At 47.3% G+C, this 17758-nt stretch overlaps 1 protein-coding gene across 1 annotated transcript in view; it reads left to right on the top strand.

Moving 5' to 3' along the window:
• olfml1 (olfactomedin-like 1) overlaps window positions 1–17758 on the top strand; it is a 63710-nt gene that overhangs the window by 5059 nt on the left and 40893 nt on the right. The window contains exons 2-3 of the mRNA XM_072466220.1: window positions 13609–13664; window positions 14586–14810. Coding sequence (XP_072322321.1) covers window positions 14679–14810 — 132 coding nt within the window. The 5' untranslated portion in view covers window positions 13609–13664; window positions 14586–14678. The remainder of the gene's footprint in view (window positions 1–13608; window positions 13665–14585; window positions 14811–17758) is intronic.

Here is a 17758-nt window from a genome sequence, read left to right as displayed (position 1 = left end):
TCACGAGATTTTCCGGAGTCCCGCGAGACGTCGGAGTCAGATCCCGCCCCAAATGGGCAGGATCAAACGATGCTCATGGAAGTAAGTCGTAAACCTACTTACGACCTACTCATGCGGGGATCCACCAGCCTCCCTCAATTCTCCAGCCTCCCCAGGAAGACTGCAGCTGGCCGCTGACAGTGCTGGTCCACAAAAATGTGGGCCAGCAATAAAGGCACCCAGGAGGTCTCCCAGGCTATCGGAGACCCCTGAACGGGGAGGGTAAGTGCAGGGTGGCCCCCTGGACTTCACCTGGAACACGGACACCTTGGCACTGCCACCCTGGCACTTCCAAGGTGCCTAGGTGGCATTGTCAAGTCAGCAGGAGCACTGCCTGGGTGACAAGTTGCCAGTGCAAGGGTGCCCAAGTGCCAGGGTGGCACTGCCAAGGGTCAGGGAGCGAGGCGGCAATGCCCATGAAATGAGGGTGGAGCAGGGCGTTGAAGGGTGATGAATGCAGAGCAGGTAAGTAGGGGCCTCCGGGAGGTGGGGGGGGGGAGTGATGGATGTGGGTCCTAGAAGGGATGGGAGTGCTGTAAGGGGGCTTGGTGGGGCTTGAAGAGGGGAGAACCCCAGGGAACCTATAGCATGCCCAATGAAGTTACTAAGTATCATTGAAAAGCGGTGGGGAATTCACCAGCAGAGCCAGCGGGAAACTCCCTGTAAAACCCGCCACAAATTAACTGAGAAATTGTTTTGGAGAATCGCGCCCTTAGGTTCTTGATAAGCAAGGGCAGTGAAATGTTATCGGAGGTAGGTGGAAATGTGAATTTGAGGTTCAAATCAGATCAGCCATGATCTTATTGAATGGCAGAGCAGACTTGAAGGACCAAATGGTCCACTCCTGCTCCTAATTTGTATGTTTGTATGTAAACAGTTTTCATATAGCCTTCAGCGGTGCACAAGGATCTCTGTCTTTTAAAGGTGTCATACAGCAGGCAGCTTTATGTAGCTGTGTGAAAGCTCATCGGTCAGTAGTTGTCCTTTCTTAACTCTATTGCAGAAGGGATGGGAGCAAGAGAATGGCAGCTTGCATGGAGACTTGAGGTCAGCAAGAATGAGACTGTGGTGAGGCATGGAGTGAGTTGGGGACATGGAGAAGTGGAAGCGGAATCCAGGTGAGGACAAAAGGTGGGACGGGGGCGTGCAGGAGTGAAGTTGAAGGGCTTAGTGTCATGGGGATGGTGGTGGGAACAGTTAATTAGGGTAAGAAAATGAGTGACCTTAAAGGCGGTATCAGTACTGTCCAAAGGTCTGTCCATCCCAGGGTGTTGGCTGGCAGAGTCCTTACAGGGCTTCACTTACATTTTAATTATCCCCATTGAGAGTGATCTCAGACCAGCACCCTTACAATGCATAGAAGGAGAGAGCCAGCTGAGCCTTAAAGTTCAGCCATGTCCCACAGAATGGCGAGTACAACACCAGATATCAACATGAACATTGAATAAAGAGAGCACAAACACATTCGGAAAGCTGCACGCGTCTGATAATTCCCAATTCTTCCTGGCGTTTAAGTCCGGCTTCCACTTTTTTACATAAGGGCCCAGTCTCACTCTGAAACACTTTGGTGCTGAGCCTGGGGTGACATAAATCTTGACCTTTACTCCTTTTATTCTACCCAACTCGTCCTGGAACACATCATTGTATTTGCATAAGACGTTCTGAAAGACACTTTGCGGGATTCTCTGTGAGCGGGATCCTCCGCTTTACCAGCAGCACCCCCACGCCCGCAGGTTTCCCGGGGGCATGGGGTGGCCAGAAGGAGAAATGCCATTGGCCGGCTGATGCCAGAAAATGGTGCTGGCGGATCGGAAAATCTCGCCCACTGTCCGAGAGTTTGAAAATTTCCAACCAATTCAACTTGATTTGGTGAAACCAATCCAGCTCCATAAGACTTGGATAAGGCTTTGCGACAATGATCATAGGTAACTGGGCATATTGTTGCTGATATGTCACTGGCGGCAAGGTTCTTCCTAAAATGTTTAATGTCTCCCCCATACAAGTCGCCAACTTGCCTATTGTGTCACTCAAGTTCAAAGACTGAACACCTCCTCAAAGATAGTTGAATGTTTGTTCTCCCATAACTGGGGCCGACGCCCCCTGTCGACTTCCATCTTTATTTGGCTTCCATTTACTGTGAGGACTACCTCAATTGGAGCTGTTTTTCTCACTCTCACCTGTTTAACCTGTATGTTTCAGGTTCTCCATCTGAATTACTCTCCACTTTGTTCACTGGAGCTATGGTTTGCTGTTTTTTTGTTTGAATTGATGCATTCTGATGGCATATGACCCTTCCTATTGAGCCGAGAACAAATAACAAAGGTAACTTACAAATAGGCACAATTTTGCCAGCGAGAATCAAACCACCTCTCTTACCGGCGGGACAAGGCGGCGCGGGCGGGCTCCGGGGTCCTGGGGTGGGCGCAGGGTGATCTGGCCCCGGGGGGGGGGTGCCCCCACGGTGGCCTGGCCCGCGATCGGGGCCCACCGATCCGCGGGCGGGCCTGTGCCGTGGGGGCACTCTTTTCCTTCTGCCTTCGCCATGGTCTCCACTATGGCAGAGGCGGAAGAGACCCCCTCCTCTGGTGCGGGGATGCCGTGAGCGGCCGCTGACGCTCTCGCGCATGCGCCGCACGGCAAAGTCAGTTTCGCGCCAGCTGGCGGGGCACCAAAGGCCTTTCCCGCCAGCTGGCGGGGCGGAAATCAGTCCGGCGCGGGCCTAGCCCCTCAAGGTTAGGGCTCGGCCCCTCAAGATGCGGAGGATTCCGCACGTTTGGGGCGGCGCGATGCCGGACTGATTCGTGCCGTTTTTGGCGTCGGTCGGTGGACATCGCACCGATTGCGGAGAATCCCGCCCAGGGTCTTTATACAGGTCTTCACACTCTGACTCCCGGGATCACTTTGACCAGAAGATCTGGACCCCGCACTTTTTCCACATTTCTCTTGGGAGCAAAGGAGGTTGAAGGGAAATTTGTTAGAGGTGCACAAGATTATGACACGTTTAAATAAGGTAGACAAGGAAAAACAGTTGCCATTAGCAAATGGTAGAAGGAGTAGGGGACATAGATTTAAGGTTTTGGACAAAAGATGCAGGAGTGTTGTGAACAAAGACTTTTCTACACAGCGAGTGGTAATGACTTGGAACTCACTGCCCAAACAGGTTATCAATGATTTATAAAGGATATTTAATGGGCACGAAGGAAATAAATTTGTAGGGCTACAGGATAGAGTAGGGGAGTAGGATGGGCTGGATTGCTGTGCAGAGAGCCAGCATGGACTTGATGGGTCAAATGGGGTGGGATTCTCTGCAAACGGCACAATGTCCGCCGACAGGCGCCAAAAACGGCGCAAATCAATCCGGCATCGCGCCGCCCCAAAGGTGCGGAATTCTCCGCATCTTGCGGGGCCGAGCCCTCACCTTGAGGGGCTAGGCCTACGCCGGACTGATTTCCGCCCTGCCAGCTGGCGGGAAAGGCCTTTGGTGCCCCGCCAGCTGGCGCGGAAATGACTTTGCCGTGCGCCGCATGCGCGGGAGCGAAAGCGGCCGCTCACGGCATCCCCGCGCATGCGCAGTGGAGGGGGTCTCTTCCGCCTCCGCCATAGTGGAGACCATGACGAAGGCGGAAGGAAAAGAGTGCACCCACGGCGCAGGCCCGCCCGCGGATCGGTGGGCCCCGATCGCGGACCAGGCCACCGTGGGGGCACCCCCCGGGGCCAGATCGCCCCGCGCCCGCCCCCCCCCCAGGACCCCAGAGCCCACCTGCGCCTCCTTGTCCCGCCGGTAAGATAGGTGGTTTGATTCTCGCTGGCGGGACAGGCATTCTAGCAGCGGGACTTTGGCCCATCGCGGGCCGGAGAATCGCCGGGGAGGCCCGCCAACCGGCGCGGCACGATTCCCACCCCCGCCGAATATCCGGTGCCGGAGAATTTGGCAACCGGCGGGGGCGGGATTCACGCCAGGCCCCGGCGATTCTCTGACCCGGTGGGAGGGTCGGAGAATCCCGCCCTGGTCTCTTTTTGTGCTGTAAATAACTCCAAATCTCTGCGAAAAGGCATAGTTGTGGTTTACCATGATGTCATCAGGGATGTGGGACTTCAGTTATGAGAAGAGGTCAGAAAAGTTAGGACTGTTCCCCTTGGAAGAGAGAAGGTTAAGAGGTTTTCAAGATGATAAGAGGTTTTGATTGAAAATAATTATTACCTCTGGCATGTGAGTCAATAATCAAAGGTCTCTGATTCAAAAGTATTGACAACCAATCTAAAATGGAGATGAGGAGAATTGTTTTCATTCAAAGATTTATCAGGGGTTAAAATGTTCTACCTAAAATGGTGGTGGAAGCTGATTCCATAAATAATTTTAGAAAAGAGTTGAACATGTATTTGATGAAAGATAGCCTCCAGGGGTTAAAGACAAAAAGTGGGGTTGTGGAGCTAAGCACCTTTGTTCTTTCAAAGAGCCAGCAATGGCTTGATCGGTCAATGGCCTCTTTCTGTGCTCTAGGTTTCCACGGAAACCGCCACAAAAAATGGTTATCCCTCTCATGGACCCTGCTCACAAGACAAAATTGACTGTAAAACAAAGTCCATTGATTGGCTGTGAAACGTTTTGGGGTTCTGTTTGAGCAGCAGCATTGTTATCTGAATGGCTATTGTCATGGATTTGCCTAGTAACAGCAGTAACATGAATCTAACAGGACATAATCAGCCCAGCAACAGGTAGAAATCTGCCTAGCAACAGCAGTAGTCAGTATTCAAAAGGCTGGATGAGATGTGTCTTTCCCAGTAATGAAATTAGCAGACATCGAGATAGAATTGTGAATCGCCTATTTGGAGAAGCAGCTTACCTAGATGATTGGGAGATCAGTGAGGTATACACATGTTAATTTGTCGAGTAAAGGGATGTGAAAGGACCAGACAGCCAAATACACAGAATACAAAATCAATAATGGTTTAATTGCCAGCACCCTCAGAAGCAGCTAGGCCAATTTACATCTGGCAGCCTGGGAGCTAATTTTGTGTCTAACAGCCGACAGGGCCAGTTGTACATTTAACAGCCTCTGAGTCTTAGAGTCAAGGCAGTGCAGAACCTTCATGAAGGGAGTGTAAATATATTTGTTGGGTCAGGAAAAAACGTTTCACAGACTTTATTATCAACCCTGTATTGTGTGGTAATTATAAACTAGATTTGACTTACAGATTTATTTACTTTGGATGTTGATTGGGAAAGGGAAAGGCTTAAGGATTTCAAGAATCATAGATATATTTTGAAACAAGGGTTCCACAGTTCTATACCACAATTCTACATAAACTGTGTGTTTAGTAACTCATGTACTTAATTGGCTTATCTTATTATAGTCATGTCCATGTGTACTTGTCTTTTCTTTCATTCAAGAAATAATTGTCACATGATGACTGAGTCATTTATTCTTATTAGGGTTTTACTTGATTCCTCACACCACTCCAAAAACAAAACTCTGCATTCGACAAACCGGTGTTCCAAGTTCGGATACCCTCGCAGATAACATCAGCGTGTTTGTGACACCAAAGATTGACAGAGGGGAATGTGCATTGAGACCTGCGTGTCCTTGTATACCAGTCACTGAAAGTAAGAATGCAGGTGCAGCAGGCGGTAAAGAAGGCAAATTATATGTTAGAGAGAGGATTTGAGTACAGGAGCAGGGGTGTCTTGCTTCAATTGTACTGGGCCTTGATGAAACCACACCTGGAATATTGTGTGCAGTTTTGGTCTCCTTGCCTGAGGAATGATGCTCTTGCTGTAGAGGGAGGGCAATGAAGGTTTACTGATTCCTGGGATGGGGGGACAGACGTATGAGGAGCGATTGAGTTGGTTAGGATTATATTCGCTGGAGCTTAGAATAATGAGTATTCTAAAATTCTAACAGGACTAGACAGGGTAAATGCGCGAAGAATGTTCCGATGGCAGAGGGAGTCCAGAACCAGGCGGTCACAGTCTAAGGGTATGGGGTAAATCATTTAGGACTGAGATGAGGAGAAATTTCTTCACCCAGTGAGTGGTGAGCCTGTGGAATTCTCTACCTCAGAAAACAGTTGAAGCCAAACATTTTGGGCCAAATTCAGTGTTGACTCCAGGGCAGGTTTGGTGGACTTCTACAACGGCAAAATTGGCGTCGCAACTGGACCAATTCACCAACCATTAGGGGGATAGCACTGGGGCCCCGTGGAACATGATCAATTCCAAGGAGCAATGATGCGGGATTCGCCGAGTTCGGGATTGACACTCAGGAGGCTGACAAGCTGCAGCTGCATATACACACTACTCCCCACACACACTCATCCCAGCCAACAAGAGGGCAGCAAGAAGAGCGGCCCCCGTTTCATGGATGCCGTACACGAAACCCTGCTGGACGCCATGGAGGAGAGGTGGGTGACCCTGTAGCCCGGGGTGGGAAGGAGGCTGTCAGCCACCACCGATCGACGTTTCTGGATGCAGGTGGCAGAGATCATGAGCGCCGATGGCAACATCGCAAGGACCAACCAAGAGAAACTGCACCACTTACTCAGGGTCCAGGGTGAGTAGGCAGCACTCTGCCATAGCACCAACCCCCGTCCCACACAACCATAACCCCACCTTGTCAAGAGGAAGAAAGGAAGAAGGAGGTTTATGTAAAGATGAGACGTGAAGGTTCAGTTAGGGCGCTCGAGAGTTACAAGTTAGCTAGGAAGGACCAAATGAAAGAGCTAAGAAGAGCCAGGAGGGGACATGAGAAGTCTTTGGCAGGTAGAATCAAGGATAACCCTAAAGCTTTCTATAGATATGTCAGGAATAAAAGAATGACTAGGGTAAGGGTAGGGTCAGTCAAGGACAGTAGTGGAAAGTTGTGCGTGGAGTCAGAGGAGATAGGAGAGGTGCTAAATGAATATTTTTCGTCAGTATTCACACAGGAAAAAGACAATGTTGTCGAGGAGAATACTGAGATACAGGCTACTAGACTAGAAGGGCTTGAGGTTCATAAGGAGGGGTGTTAGCAATTCTGGAAAGTGTGAAAATAGATAATTCCCCTGGGCCGGATGGGATTTATCCTAGGATTCTCTGGGAAGCTAGGGAGGAGATTGCTGAGCCTTTGGCTTTGATCTTTAAGTCATCTTTGTCTACAGGAATAGTGCCAGAAGACTGGAGGATAGCAAATGTTGTCCCCTTGTTCAAGAAGGGGAGTAGAGACAACTCCGGTAACTATAGACCAGTGAGCCTTACTTCTGTTGTGGGCAAGTCTTGGAAAGGTTTATAAGAGATAGGATGTATAATCATCTGGAAAGGAATGACTTGATTAGAGATAGTCAACACGGTTTTGTGAAGGGTAGGTAGTGCCTCACAAACCTGATTGAGTTCTTTGAGAAGGTGACCAAGCAGGTGGATGAGGGTAAAGCAGCTGATGTGGTGTATATGGATTTCAGTCAAGCGTTTGATAAGGTTCCCCACGGCAGGCTATGGCAGAAAATACGGAGGCATGGGATTCAGGGTGGTTTAGCATTTTGGATCAGAAATTGGCTAGCTGGAAGAAGACAAAGGGTGGTGGTTGATGGGAAATGTTCAGCCTGGAGTCCAGTTACTAGTGGTGTACCACAAGGATCTGTTTTGGGGCCGCTGCTTTTTGTCATTTTTATAAATGGCCTGGAGGAAGGCATAGAAGGATGGGTGAGTAAATTTGCAGATGACACTAAAGTCGGTGGAGTTGTGGACAATGCGGAAGGATGTTACAAGTTACAGAGGGACATAGATAAGCTGCAGAGCTAGGCTGAGAAGTGGCAAATGGAGTTTAATGCAGAAAAGTGTGAGGTGATTAATTTTGGAAGGAATAGCAGGAAGACAGAGTACTGGGCTAATGGTAAGATTCTTGGTAGTGTGGATGAGCAGAGAGATCTCGGTGTCCATTTACATAGATCCCCGAAAGTTGCCACCCAGGTTGAGAGGGCTGTTAAGGAGGCGTATGGTGTGTTAGCTTTTATTGGTAGAGGGATTGAGTTTCGGAGCCATGAGGTCATGTTGCAGCTGTACAAAACTCTGGTGCGGCCGCATTTGGAGTATTGCGTGCAATTCCCGTACCAGCCTCCCCAAACAGGCATCGGAATGTAGCGACTAAGGGCTTTTCACAGTAACTTCATTTGAAGCCTACTTGTGACGATAAGCAATTTTCATTTCATTTCTGGTCGCCGCATTATAGGAAGGATGTGGAAGCATTGGAAAAGGTGCAGAGGAGACTTAACAGAATGTTACCTGGTATGGAGGGAAGATCTTTTGAGGGAAGGCTGAGGGACTTGAGGCTGTTTTCGTTAGAGAGAAGAAGGATATGAGGTGACTTAATTGAGGCACACAAGATGATCAGAGGATTAGATAGGCTGGACAGTTAGAGCCTTTTTCCTCGGATGGTGATGTCTAGCACGAGGGGACATAGTTTTAAATTGAGGGGAGATAGATATCGGACAGATGTCAGAGGTAGGTTCTTTACTCAGAGAGTAGTAAGGGCGTGGAATGCCCTGCCTGCAAAAGTCATGGACTTGTCAACACTAAGGGCATTCAAATGGTCATTGGATAGACATATGGACGATAAGAGAATAGTGTAGATGGGCTTTAGAGTGGTTTCACAGGTCGGCGCAACATCGAGGGCCGAAGGGCCTGTACTGCGCTGTAATGTTCTATGTTCTATGGAGATGTAGTATTGATCCTGTGCGTAATTTCACTCCACAGTACCCATTCCAATTCCATACCCAACTCTTCCTCCCACTTTTGTTTTATTTCTTCAATTGGTGTTTTCTTTGCGTCCATCAGCCATCTATAAATCTTATTAATTTTCCCATCTCCTAACACATCTAGCAATTTATCAAGGATGTTGTTATCTGGTAATCGAGGGATTACCAAATTTTGTAATTGAAGATATTTAAACTTCTCCTCCTTCTGCATTTTGTTTTTCCTCCCTTAATTCTTCGAAGTTTGCAAACCTACCTTCTAAGCCTTAGCAATAGAACCTCTGGCTATTGTTCTCCGAGCTTCTCAGGCATGGTTAGGTATTGTTCGAGGGAATAGAGTTTTGCTATATTCGGATGATTTATTATTTCTATCTAATCTATTGAAATGTACGGAGAAGATTATGAATATATTGAAAACATTTTGAATCTTCTCGGGCTACAAATTGAATATAACAGTAAGTGAAATATTTCCAATAAATATCCTGGGGACTGAAATTGATTTAAGTTCCCTTCCATTCAAAAGAACCACAAATAAATTCAGGCACTTCGGTATTTAGGTGGCTCATGCCTGGGCCACAATATATAAATGAAATCTGACAGGCCTGGTGGAGGGGGTGAACAAGTTTTAAAAAGGTGGACTACCATTCCACTTTCATGAACTGGGCAGGTGCGAACAATCAAAACGAACATCTCACCAATATTTTTATTCATGTTTCAATCCCTCCCGATAATTCTACCAAAGACATTTTTCTATAAAATGGATGTAATAATTTCAGATTTTATACAAGCTAATAAAATTATTTTTTATTTTTATAGAAAAAATGGGGCACGGTGGCACAGTGGTTAGCACTGCTGCCTCACAGCTCCAGTGACATGGGTTCAATTCCGGCTTCGGGTGACTGTCTGTGTGGAGTTTGTCTGTTCTCCCCGTGTCTACGTGTGTTTCTTTTGGCTGCTCCGGTTTCTTTCCGCAGTCCAAAGATGTGCAGGTTAGATGGATTGGCAATGCTAAATTACTCTTAATGTCCAAAAGGTGAGGTGGGGTTACTGGGTTACGGGGATAAGGTGGAGACGTGGGATTAAGTAGGGTAATCTTTCCAAGGGCCGGTGCAGCCTCGATGGGCCGAAAGGCTTCCTTTTGCACAGTAAATTCTACGATTCTATGAAAATTCCACAATGGGTGTTTTTTCAAAGGAATCGATGGATGGGAATATTGGTGCTGCCCAATCTTTTGTATTATTATTGGGCGGCTAATATAGAGAAAATTCGGCAATGGTGGAAAGAGGAAGAAGCGGAATGGGTACAGGTGGAGGAAGCACGATGTGAAGGAGCCAGCTGGAAGTTTTTAGCTGCTGCCCCACTCCCATTTACCCTCGAGAAATTTGCAGAAAGTCCCTTGGTAGCATCGTCCTCAAAAATCTGGAGCTGACTTCCTGTGGCGGCCATGGAGCGAGTGGTTGCACACAGGCCAGCTCTGGTTCGAAGGTGTTGGTTTGGGCATTTTATACCCGTTAATCGGGTAGCTCCGCCAGGAAAGTGGTGCAGAAGGTGTAGAGGGAGAGGTTCTCCCCAGGATTGGCATGTCTATTGGCTACCAGACCCAGCAAAAAACCTATCTAAGGAATTGGGGGGGACCTTTGTTGTGGTGCAGTAACAATTGTGAAAATGGCGGAAGGGGAAGGGTTGATGCCAGTGGGAAAGGCCCGGGTGGAACGGTTGATGGCCTTCATCAAAGATCAATTTTGACAGCAAAGGAAGAGATCATGGATACTGGTCGAAGGCCATTGAGGGAGAGGAATCACCTGTGCAAGGGTCTATGGACCAAGTAGAGAAGTGCCTTAAGGCACAAGGGGTGAAGATACGAGAGGTGTCCAACCAGAGCGACTGGATCGTGTCCTTGGAGGTAAAGGTGGGGGTCCTGGAGGACTTATGCAAGTCGCTGAGGGTGAAGGTGGAGGAGATCCAGGTGGCAGAACCTAGAATTCAGAGGGCATTTAAGAGTCGACCACATTACTGTGGATCTGGAGTCACAGTGTACATCAGACCAGGTCAGGATGGGAGATTTCCTTCCCTAAAGGATAGAGTGAACCGGATGGGTTTTTACGATAATCGATGATGGTTCATAACCAAAATAAACTTTATATTCCTAACTTGTTACCATAGAATTTACAGTGCAGAAGGAGGCCATTCGGCCCATCGAGTCTGCACCGGCTCTTGGAAAGAGCACCCTACCCAAGGTCCACACCTCCACCCTATCCCCATAACCCAATAACCCCACCCAAAACTAAGGGCAATTTTGGACACTAAGGGCAATTTATCATGGCCAATCCACCTAACCTGCACATCTTTGGACCGTGGGAGGAAACTGGAGCACCCGGAGGAAACACACGCACACACGGGGAGGATGTGCAGACTCCTCACAGACAGTGACCCAAGCTGGAATCGAACCTGGAACCCTGGAGCTGTGAAGCAATTGTGCTAACCACTATGCTACCGTGCTGCCCACTAACTGCTGCAGTGGACGCAGTGCAGCTTTGGATTAGTTGGATCAGTTGTCAAAGTTCCAAAGAAGAGTCATCTTGGACTCGAAACATTGGGCCCGATTGAATGGCTTCGTCGCACTTGACTCGGGACACGATGAGGCTGTTAAAACTTGCGATAGGCCTCTTGTGAGATTTGCAACACTTGGAGTGCCTTGCGAGATCTCTCCCGAGGCATCCCGAGAATCACTAATCAAATGAGATCTCGTGAGATGTCGTGATCTAGATCACATCTTCACTGGGCGGGATCCAGATTTGCGTATATAAGTGAGCAGTTAGGATCACTTAAATATGTCTGGCCGGATTCTTTCAAAGCCTGGGATCGGACGCCCGTGCATGGGAGACGTCGCCATTGCACCGTTTAGCATTGGTCCACACAAACGTGGACCTGACGTCCCGGCACCTGCGTCCCAGGTCCCCAGGTGGTCGGGCTCTGGGCAGGGAGGTACCCTGACACTCCTGCTGGCACCTTGGCACTGCCAGGCTGGCAGGGCACTGCCAAGGATTGGGCCTGGGGTACCCTGCCCTTATCAGGTTGGGTGAGTGAGCTCGAGGTCCTCCTAGCAGGTAAGGTTGCGGTGGGGGGAGGGTTCAGAGATCAGTGCGGCATTTAAAACTGAGCGTAAGTGCAGCCGCAGCGAGGTGTTCCTCACCGAGGCCAAAAGAAATAAAGTCCCGTTTGATAACGGGATCATTTTCGGCGCTGCAAGCGCTGAAAAACACCCGCTAAACGCACCCAAAACGGGATGTTGTTTTTTTACTGTTAAATCGTGCCCATGAACTCTGTTTTCCTTTCACCACAGATACTGAATGTCCTGCTGAGTATTTTCACATTGTTTTCATTTCAGATTTCAAACATCTGCAGCCTTTTGTTTTTAGTTGTCCCCGGTGTCCCGGCCAATATTTATCCCTCAATCAACATCAAAAAATGGATGATCTGGTCATGATCACATTGCTGTTTATGGGCCGTGAGATAAGTTCTTATTGGCTGCTGCATTTCCCACATTGCAACGGTGTCTGGACTTCAAAAAGTGCTTCATGGGGTGGAAAACACTTTGGCCGGGATTTAGCGACTGTTCACACAGGCGGGAAATTTCAGCCCCACGCCGATTCATGGGTTTCCAGTTGACATGGCGGGACCGGTAGATTCGGCTGGCGGGCCGCCTCCCCCACCAAAAAACACGCTGCGGCAGGTTGGTCGGTAAATCCCACCCTGTATGTCAGAATCACAGAAAATACAGCACAGAAGAGGCCTTTGGGCCCATTGAGTCTGCACCGACACATGAAAAACACCTGACCACCTGCCTCATCCTATTTGCCCGCACTTGGTCCATAGTCTTGACGTTTGGGGGTCGTCTCAGACAATGATTAGGCTTTGGAATCAGGTAGCCCAAGGAGTAGTTGAGGTGAATAGTTTAGTTGTATTTATTCAGAAGCTCAATACATGAGGAAGAAGGGAATTGAATAATAATAATCTTTATTAGTGTCGCACGTAGGCTTAAATTAACAATGCAATGAAGTTACTGTGAAAATCCCCTAGTCGCCACACTCTGGCGCCTGTTCGGGTACACTGAGGGAGAATTCATAATGTCCAATTCAACTAACTTTCGAGACTTGTGGGAAGAAACCGCAGCACCGTTGCTTCACAGCTCCAGGGTCCCGGGTTCAATTCCCAGCTTGGGGCAGTCTCTGTGAAATCTGAACTTTCTCCCCGTGTCTGCATGGGTTTTCTCCGGGTGCTCCGGTTTCCTCCCATAGTCCAAAGATGTGCAGGTTAGGTGGAATGGCCATGCTAAATTGCCTTTAATGTCCAAAAAGGTGGGGTGGGGTTACTAGGTTATGGGGATAGGGCGGAGGTGTGGGCTTGGGTAGGGTGCTCTTTCCAAGGGCCGGTGCAGACTCGATGGGCCGAATGGCCTCCTTCTGCACTGTAAATTCTATTATTCTATGATTCACTCGGAAGAAACCCACGCAGACACAGGGAGAAGGTGCAGACTCCACACAACAGCGACCCAAGCCAGGAATCGAACCTGAGTCCATTGTGTTGTGAAGCAACCGTGCTAACCACTGTGCTACCATGCTGCCCATAAACATTATGCTGAGAAAATTAGATAAGGAAAGACATGAGGAGGTTTGAGTGGTTCATAAATACCAGCATGGACTGGTTGCACCGGATGGGTCTGACTCTGTGCTGCCTATCCCATGTAATCCGAGGGAGCATTCTGTAAATAGAAGCTTGTTCTTGCATAAGCAGCCAGCTCGCCAACATTGCACGCAGCTCATTTGTCCATCCTTCCTTTCCCAGGAAATCCAGGTAAACACCAAGAGAAATAACAGAAAACAAAAGCCCTGCAGCATAAGGTAAAGAATTGAGACGTCACGGTATATTCAGAGAGGCTCTTGGGCTGGAACCTTACTCATCGGGAATTGAGGAGTCGCAGGCGGGCCTCCTGACGCTACACCACTGATAGGAACAGAAGAGGCCACTCGGCCCTCAAGCCTGTCCTGCCATTCATTGAAAACTTAACTCCATTTGCTTCTGCAACCCTGAATAGCCTTGCCTAACAAAAATCTATCACAGTCAGTTAGCATTTTTTTATATTTTGAGGGGAAAATGTTCTAGATTTCCACCACCATTTGTGCAAAGAAATCCTTCATCACACTGAAGAGCACATATCTAATTTTAACGTTACACCTCCTGGATCTGGACTCTCCCAGCAGAGGAAATAGGTTTTCTCTATTTACCCTTTCAAATCTTTCAATTAGTTTACCTCTTAATCTTTGACACTCAAGGGAATACAAGCATTAAGAACAAAGCATTGTTCAATGTACCCTATTTTGCCATCCCAGAAAATGTGATAACAGACATCAGCTTAGATTTTCAAAGCAATTACCTGATGTTGATCGCTTACTATATTCTGAGACTTAATTTGTCCCATGCTTAATTATTTTGCTCAAGGTTTCCTCGATGTAAGCATAGTGTAGGATCAGTGGTGTAATTAAAATAGCTTTTATTTCTTTTCATTGCCTTTTGCTGTTTTATTTGGCTGGTTCTGAGTCTGCATGAGTCATTCCAAAGCACATGGAAACAATTAGGATCTGGGGAAAAAAAATCCTGACTCCACACACAACTGCACCCTTCAGACACAGCCGGAGACTTCTGTCTGTTTAAGCTATCAAGTGCTGACCTACCAGTTCTTGGCACAAGCGTTTTAAATGCATTCGTATTCTTAATTTCTCCATTGAAATTTCAAACGGTTGTATGTTGTTACCTTTTTTCAGGACAAGCGAGACTGAAGATTCGAACAAAAAAAAGACAGTAGATCTTGGTGTTTAACTCCGTCCCACTGAATCTCTGGGATAAGAATCCCAATCATGGTAGGTTGGGTCCTGTTACCAAGGCTGTTGGTGTTTCTCCTTTTAACCAAAACCTTTGGACAAGCCCAGCGGATGAATCAAGATGCTTTACTCATGCAATACATTGAGAGACGCATTATGCTACTCGAGGTAAGTGATACAGTTAGCCTCATGTACCTTTGAACTTAGACAAAACTATCCAGTTGCTAATATCAATGACTTGCATCAATATTGCACTGTTAATTTGTGCCCAGGCATTCCTTAATCGGTTATTTAATTGTGATAGTCAATGCTGATAAAATATTTCAGCAATGGTGTTTATTAAATCTAGCAAGCAGAAAACTAGCCTTTTTTTAAAACTGTAAGTGGATTTGATAGAACAAATATGGGGAAATGGTTTCCACTGGTCAGAGAATCAGCAACCAGGGTACACTTATTGGAAAAAGAAGCAGAGGTAAGATAAAAAGACACAATTTTCCTCTGTGAGTTTTATGTTCTAAATCTCTAAAAGTGTGGTGGAAGCCGATTGCATAGTAATTTTCAAAGCAAATTAAATGAACACTTAAAAAAATTACAGGACTATAAGTAAAGAGCAAGTGGGAAAGAGCTTGCACAAGCATAATGGGTCGAATGGCCTCCTGGGGTGGAAATGCACTCCAACTTCTCTCTTTTCCTTTACATTTCTCAGTATTCTCCCATTTATTTTCGATTCCCTTGCTTTAGTTGTTTGTTCTCCCCAAATGCATACCCCATACCTCTCCGGATTCAACTCCGTTTGCCACCTTTCTGCCCACCTGACCAGTCAACGCTATCTTCCTGCAGCCTGCAGCTTTCTTACTCACTATCAACCACATTGCTAATTTTTATATCATCTGCACACGTCGTCATCATGCCCCCTACAATTAAGTTTTCATTTCATTCAAATCATTGATGTATACCATGAAAAGCCAGGGACCCAATGCTGAGCCCCGCAGAACCTCACTGGAAACAGCCTACCAGTCGCACAAACACTCGTTGACTATTACCCTTTGCTTTCTGTCACAGCTAGGAATAATACAAATTGAAACAGTTAGAAGCATATAAAGATTTACAGCACAGAGGAGGCCATTTGACCCATCATGTCATGCAGGCCAATAGAGTTATCCAACCTAAACCCACTTTCCAGGTCCTGGTTCATAGCCCTGTGGGTTATGGCACTGCAAGTGTATATCCAAGAACTACTTTTTTTCATGTGATGACGGTATCCTTTCAGGTAGTGAGTTCCAGACCACTACCACCTTCTGAGTGAAAGCAAAATGTTCAAGGAAGACAGCTCACCACCTCCTCCTCAGGGCAACAAGGGATTAACAATAAATGATGCATTCATAGAATCCTTATCATGCAGAAGGAGGTCATTGGGCCCATCGGGTCTGCACCCACTTTCCGAAATAGCACTCCACCTAGGCCACTCCCCCACCCTTTCCCCGTAACCCCACTCATTGATCATGGCCAATCCACCTAACTTGCACATCTTTGGACTGTGGGGGGAAAACGGAGCACCAGGAGGAAACTTATGTTGTCAGGAGGAGAACGTGAAAACTTCATGCAGACAGTCACCCAAGGCCCGAATCGAACCCCCGTCCCTGGCGCTGTGAGGCAGCAATGCGAACCATTCTGCCACCATGCTGCTCTTAGAACGACTAATGATTGTAGGAAAACTTTCCTCGATATAGAGAAGATTGCATCTGTGGCACTGAGTACTAAGTATTTACAGCATACAACAGGCCATTTGGCCCAACAGATCCATGCTGGAGTTTCTGCTCTATATGAGCCACCATGCCCCTTGTATGATAGATGGAACGAACTACATGTACATTGCAGCCTCATATAAACATATTAGGGCAGCACGGTAGCACAGTCGTTAGCACGGTTGCTTCACAGCTCCAGGGTCTCGGGTTCGATTCCCTTCTTAGGCCACTGTCCGTGCGGAGTATGCACATTCTTTCCGTGTCTGCGTGGGTTTCCTCCGGATGCTCCGGTTTCCTCGCACAGTCCAAAGATGTGCAGGTTAGGTGGATTGGCCATGATAAAATGTCCTTAATGTCAAAAAAAAAAAGTTTAGGTGGGGTTACTGGGTTATGGGGATAGGGTAGAGGTGTGGACTTAAGTGGGGTGCTCGTTCCAAGGACCGGTGCGCACTCGATGGGCCAAATGGCCTCCTTCTGTACTGTAAAGTCTATGATTCTATGATATAGAATGTGCGTGTGGGGCCCTAGAGACTAGCCTAGACAAAGGTGACATTGCTTCTTTGTGGACAGAGTTTCTGGCCAGAGCCTTTGCTCATTTCACCTCTGTAAGCAACTTTTGGCTGGACGGGGGTTGGAAAAATAATTTCCAACTTTATGGTTACAGACCAACAACAAACAACAGCCTGACCATTTCTGTCCTACAAAATAGTCTGCAAATCCCATCTCCATCTGCAAATCCAGGTCTACCATCCGTGACGGTCGTGAATACACCCACACTGAAAAACTTTGAACCATAACTAAAGAAGTGAGCCAAAACTGTGGGGATGCCATTAACAAATGGTCACAATGGTTATGAAGTTTGTAATCCCATGCGAATGCTACAAGAAGCGAAACGCTTCCTGTTATTTATTCAAGTAATATTGAAGCACCAGAATGCTCTCACCAGAGGGCTATGTTTTTATTAACTTTTTTATTATTATGTCATGTTCGAAGCAGCAGAACACTTATAAAATAACTAACCAAACTATTTGTTGGAGCAGTGTTTTGAAGCTGGGTCTCAGCAACATTGCTCACTGATTTACTTCTTAATTTCTTGCTGAGAAAGGGTTAAATTGCAAGGACAGGTTGCACAGACTGGGCCTTAGTTCCCTTGTGTATAAAAGATTCAGGAGTGATATAATTGAGGTCTTTGTAATGATTAAAGGATTTGATAGGAAAGAGAGCAACTATTTCCTCCGATGGGTTAGTCCAGAACAAAGGGACAAAGGGGAAATATTAGAGCCAAGCTCTCCAGGGGCGATATCAGGAAGCATTTCTTTGTACACAGGATCGTGGAAATCTGGAACTCACTTCACCCCCACCCACAAACAG

This window comes from Scyliorhinus torazame, chromosome 10 (assembly GCF_047496885.1).
Source record: "Scyliorhinus torazame isolate Kashiwa2021f chromosome 10, sScyTor2.1, whole genome shotgun sequence".
Taxonomy (NCBI): Eukaryota; Metazoa; Chordata; class Chondrichthyes; order Carcharhiniformes; family Scyliorhinidae; genus Scyliorhinus; species Scyliorhinus torazame.
The sequence above is the reverse complement of the archived record's forward strand: the minus strand, read 5'-3'. Positions and strand labels throughout refer to the sequence as shown.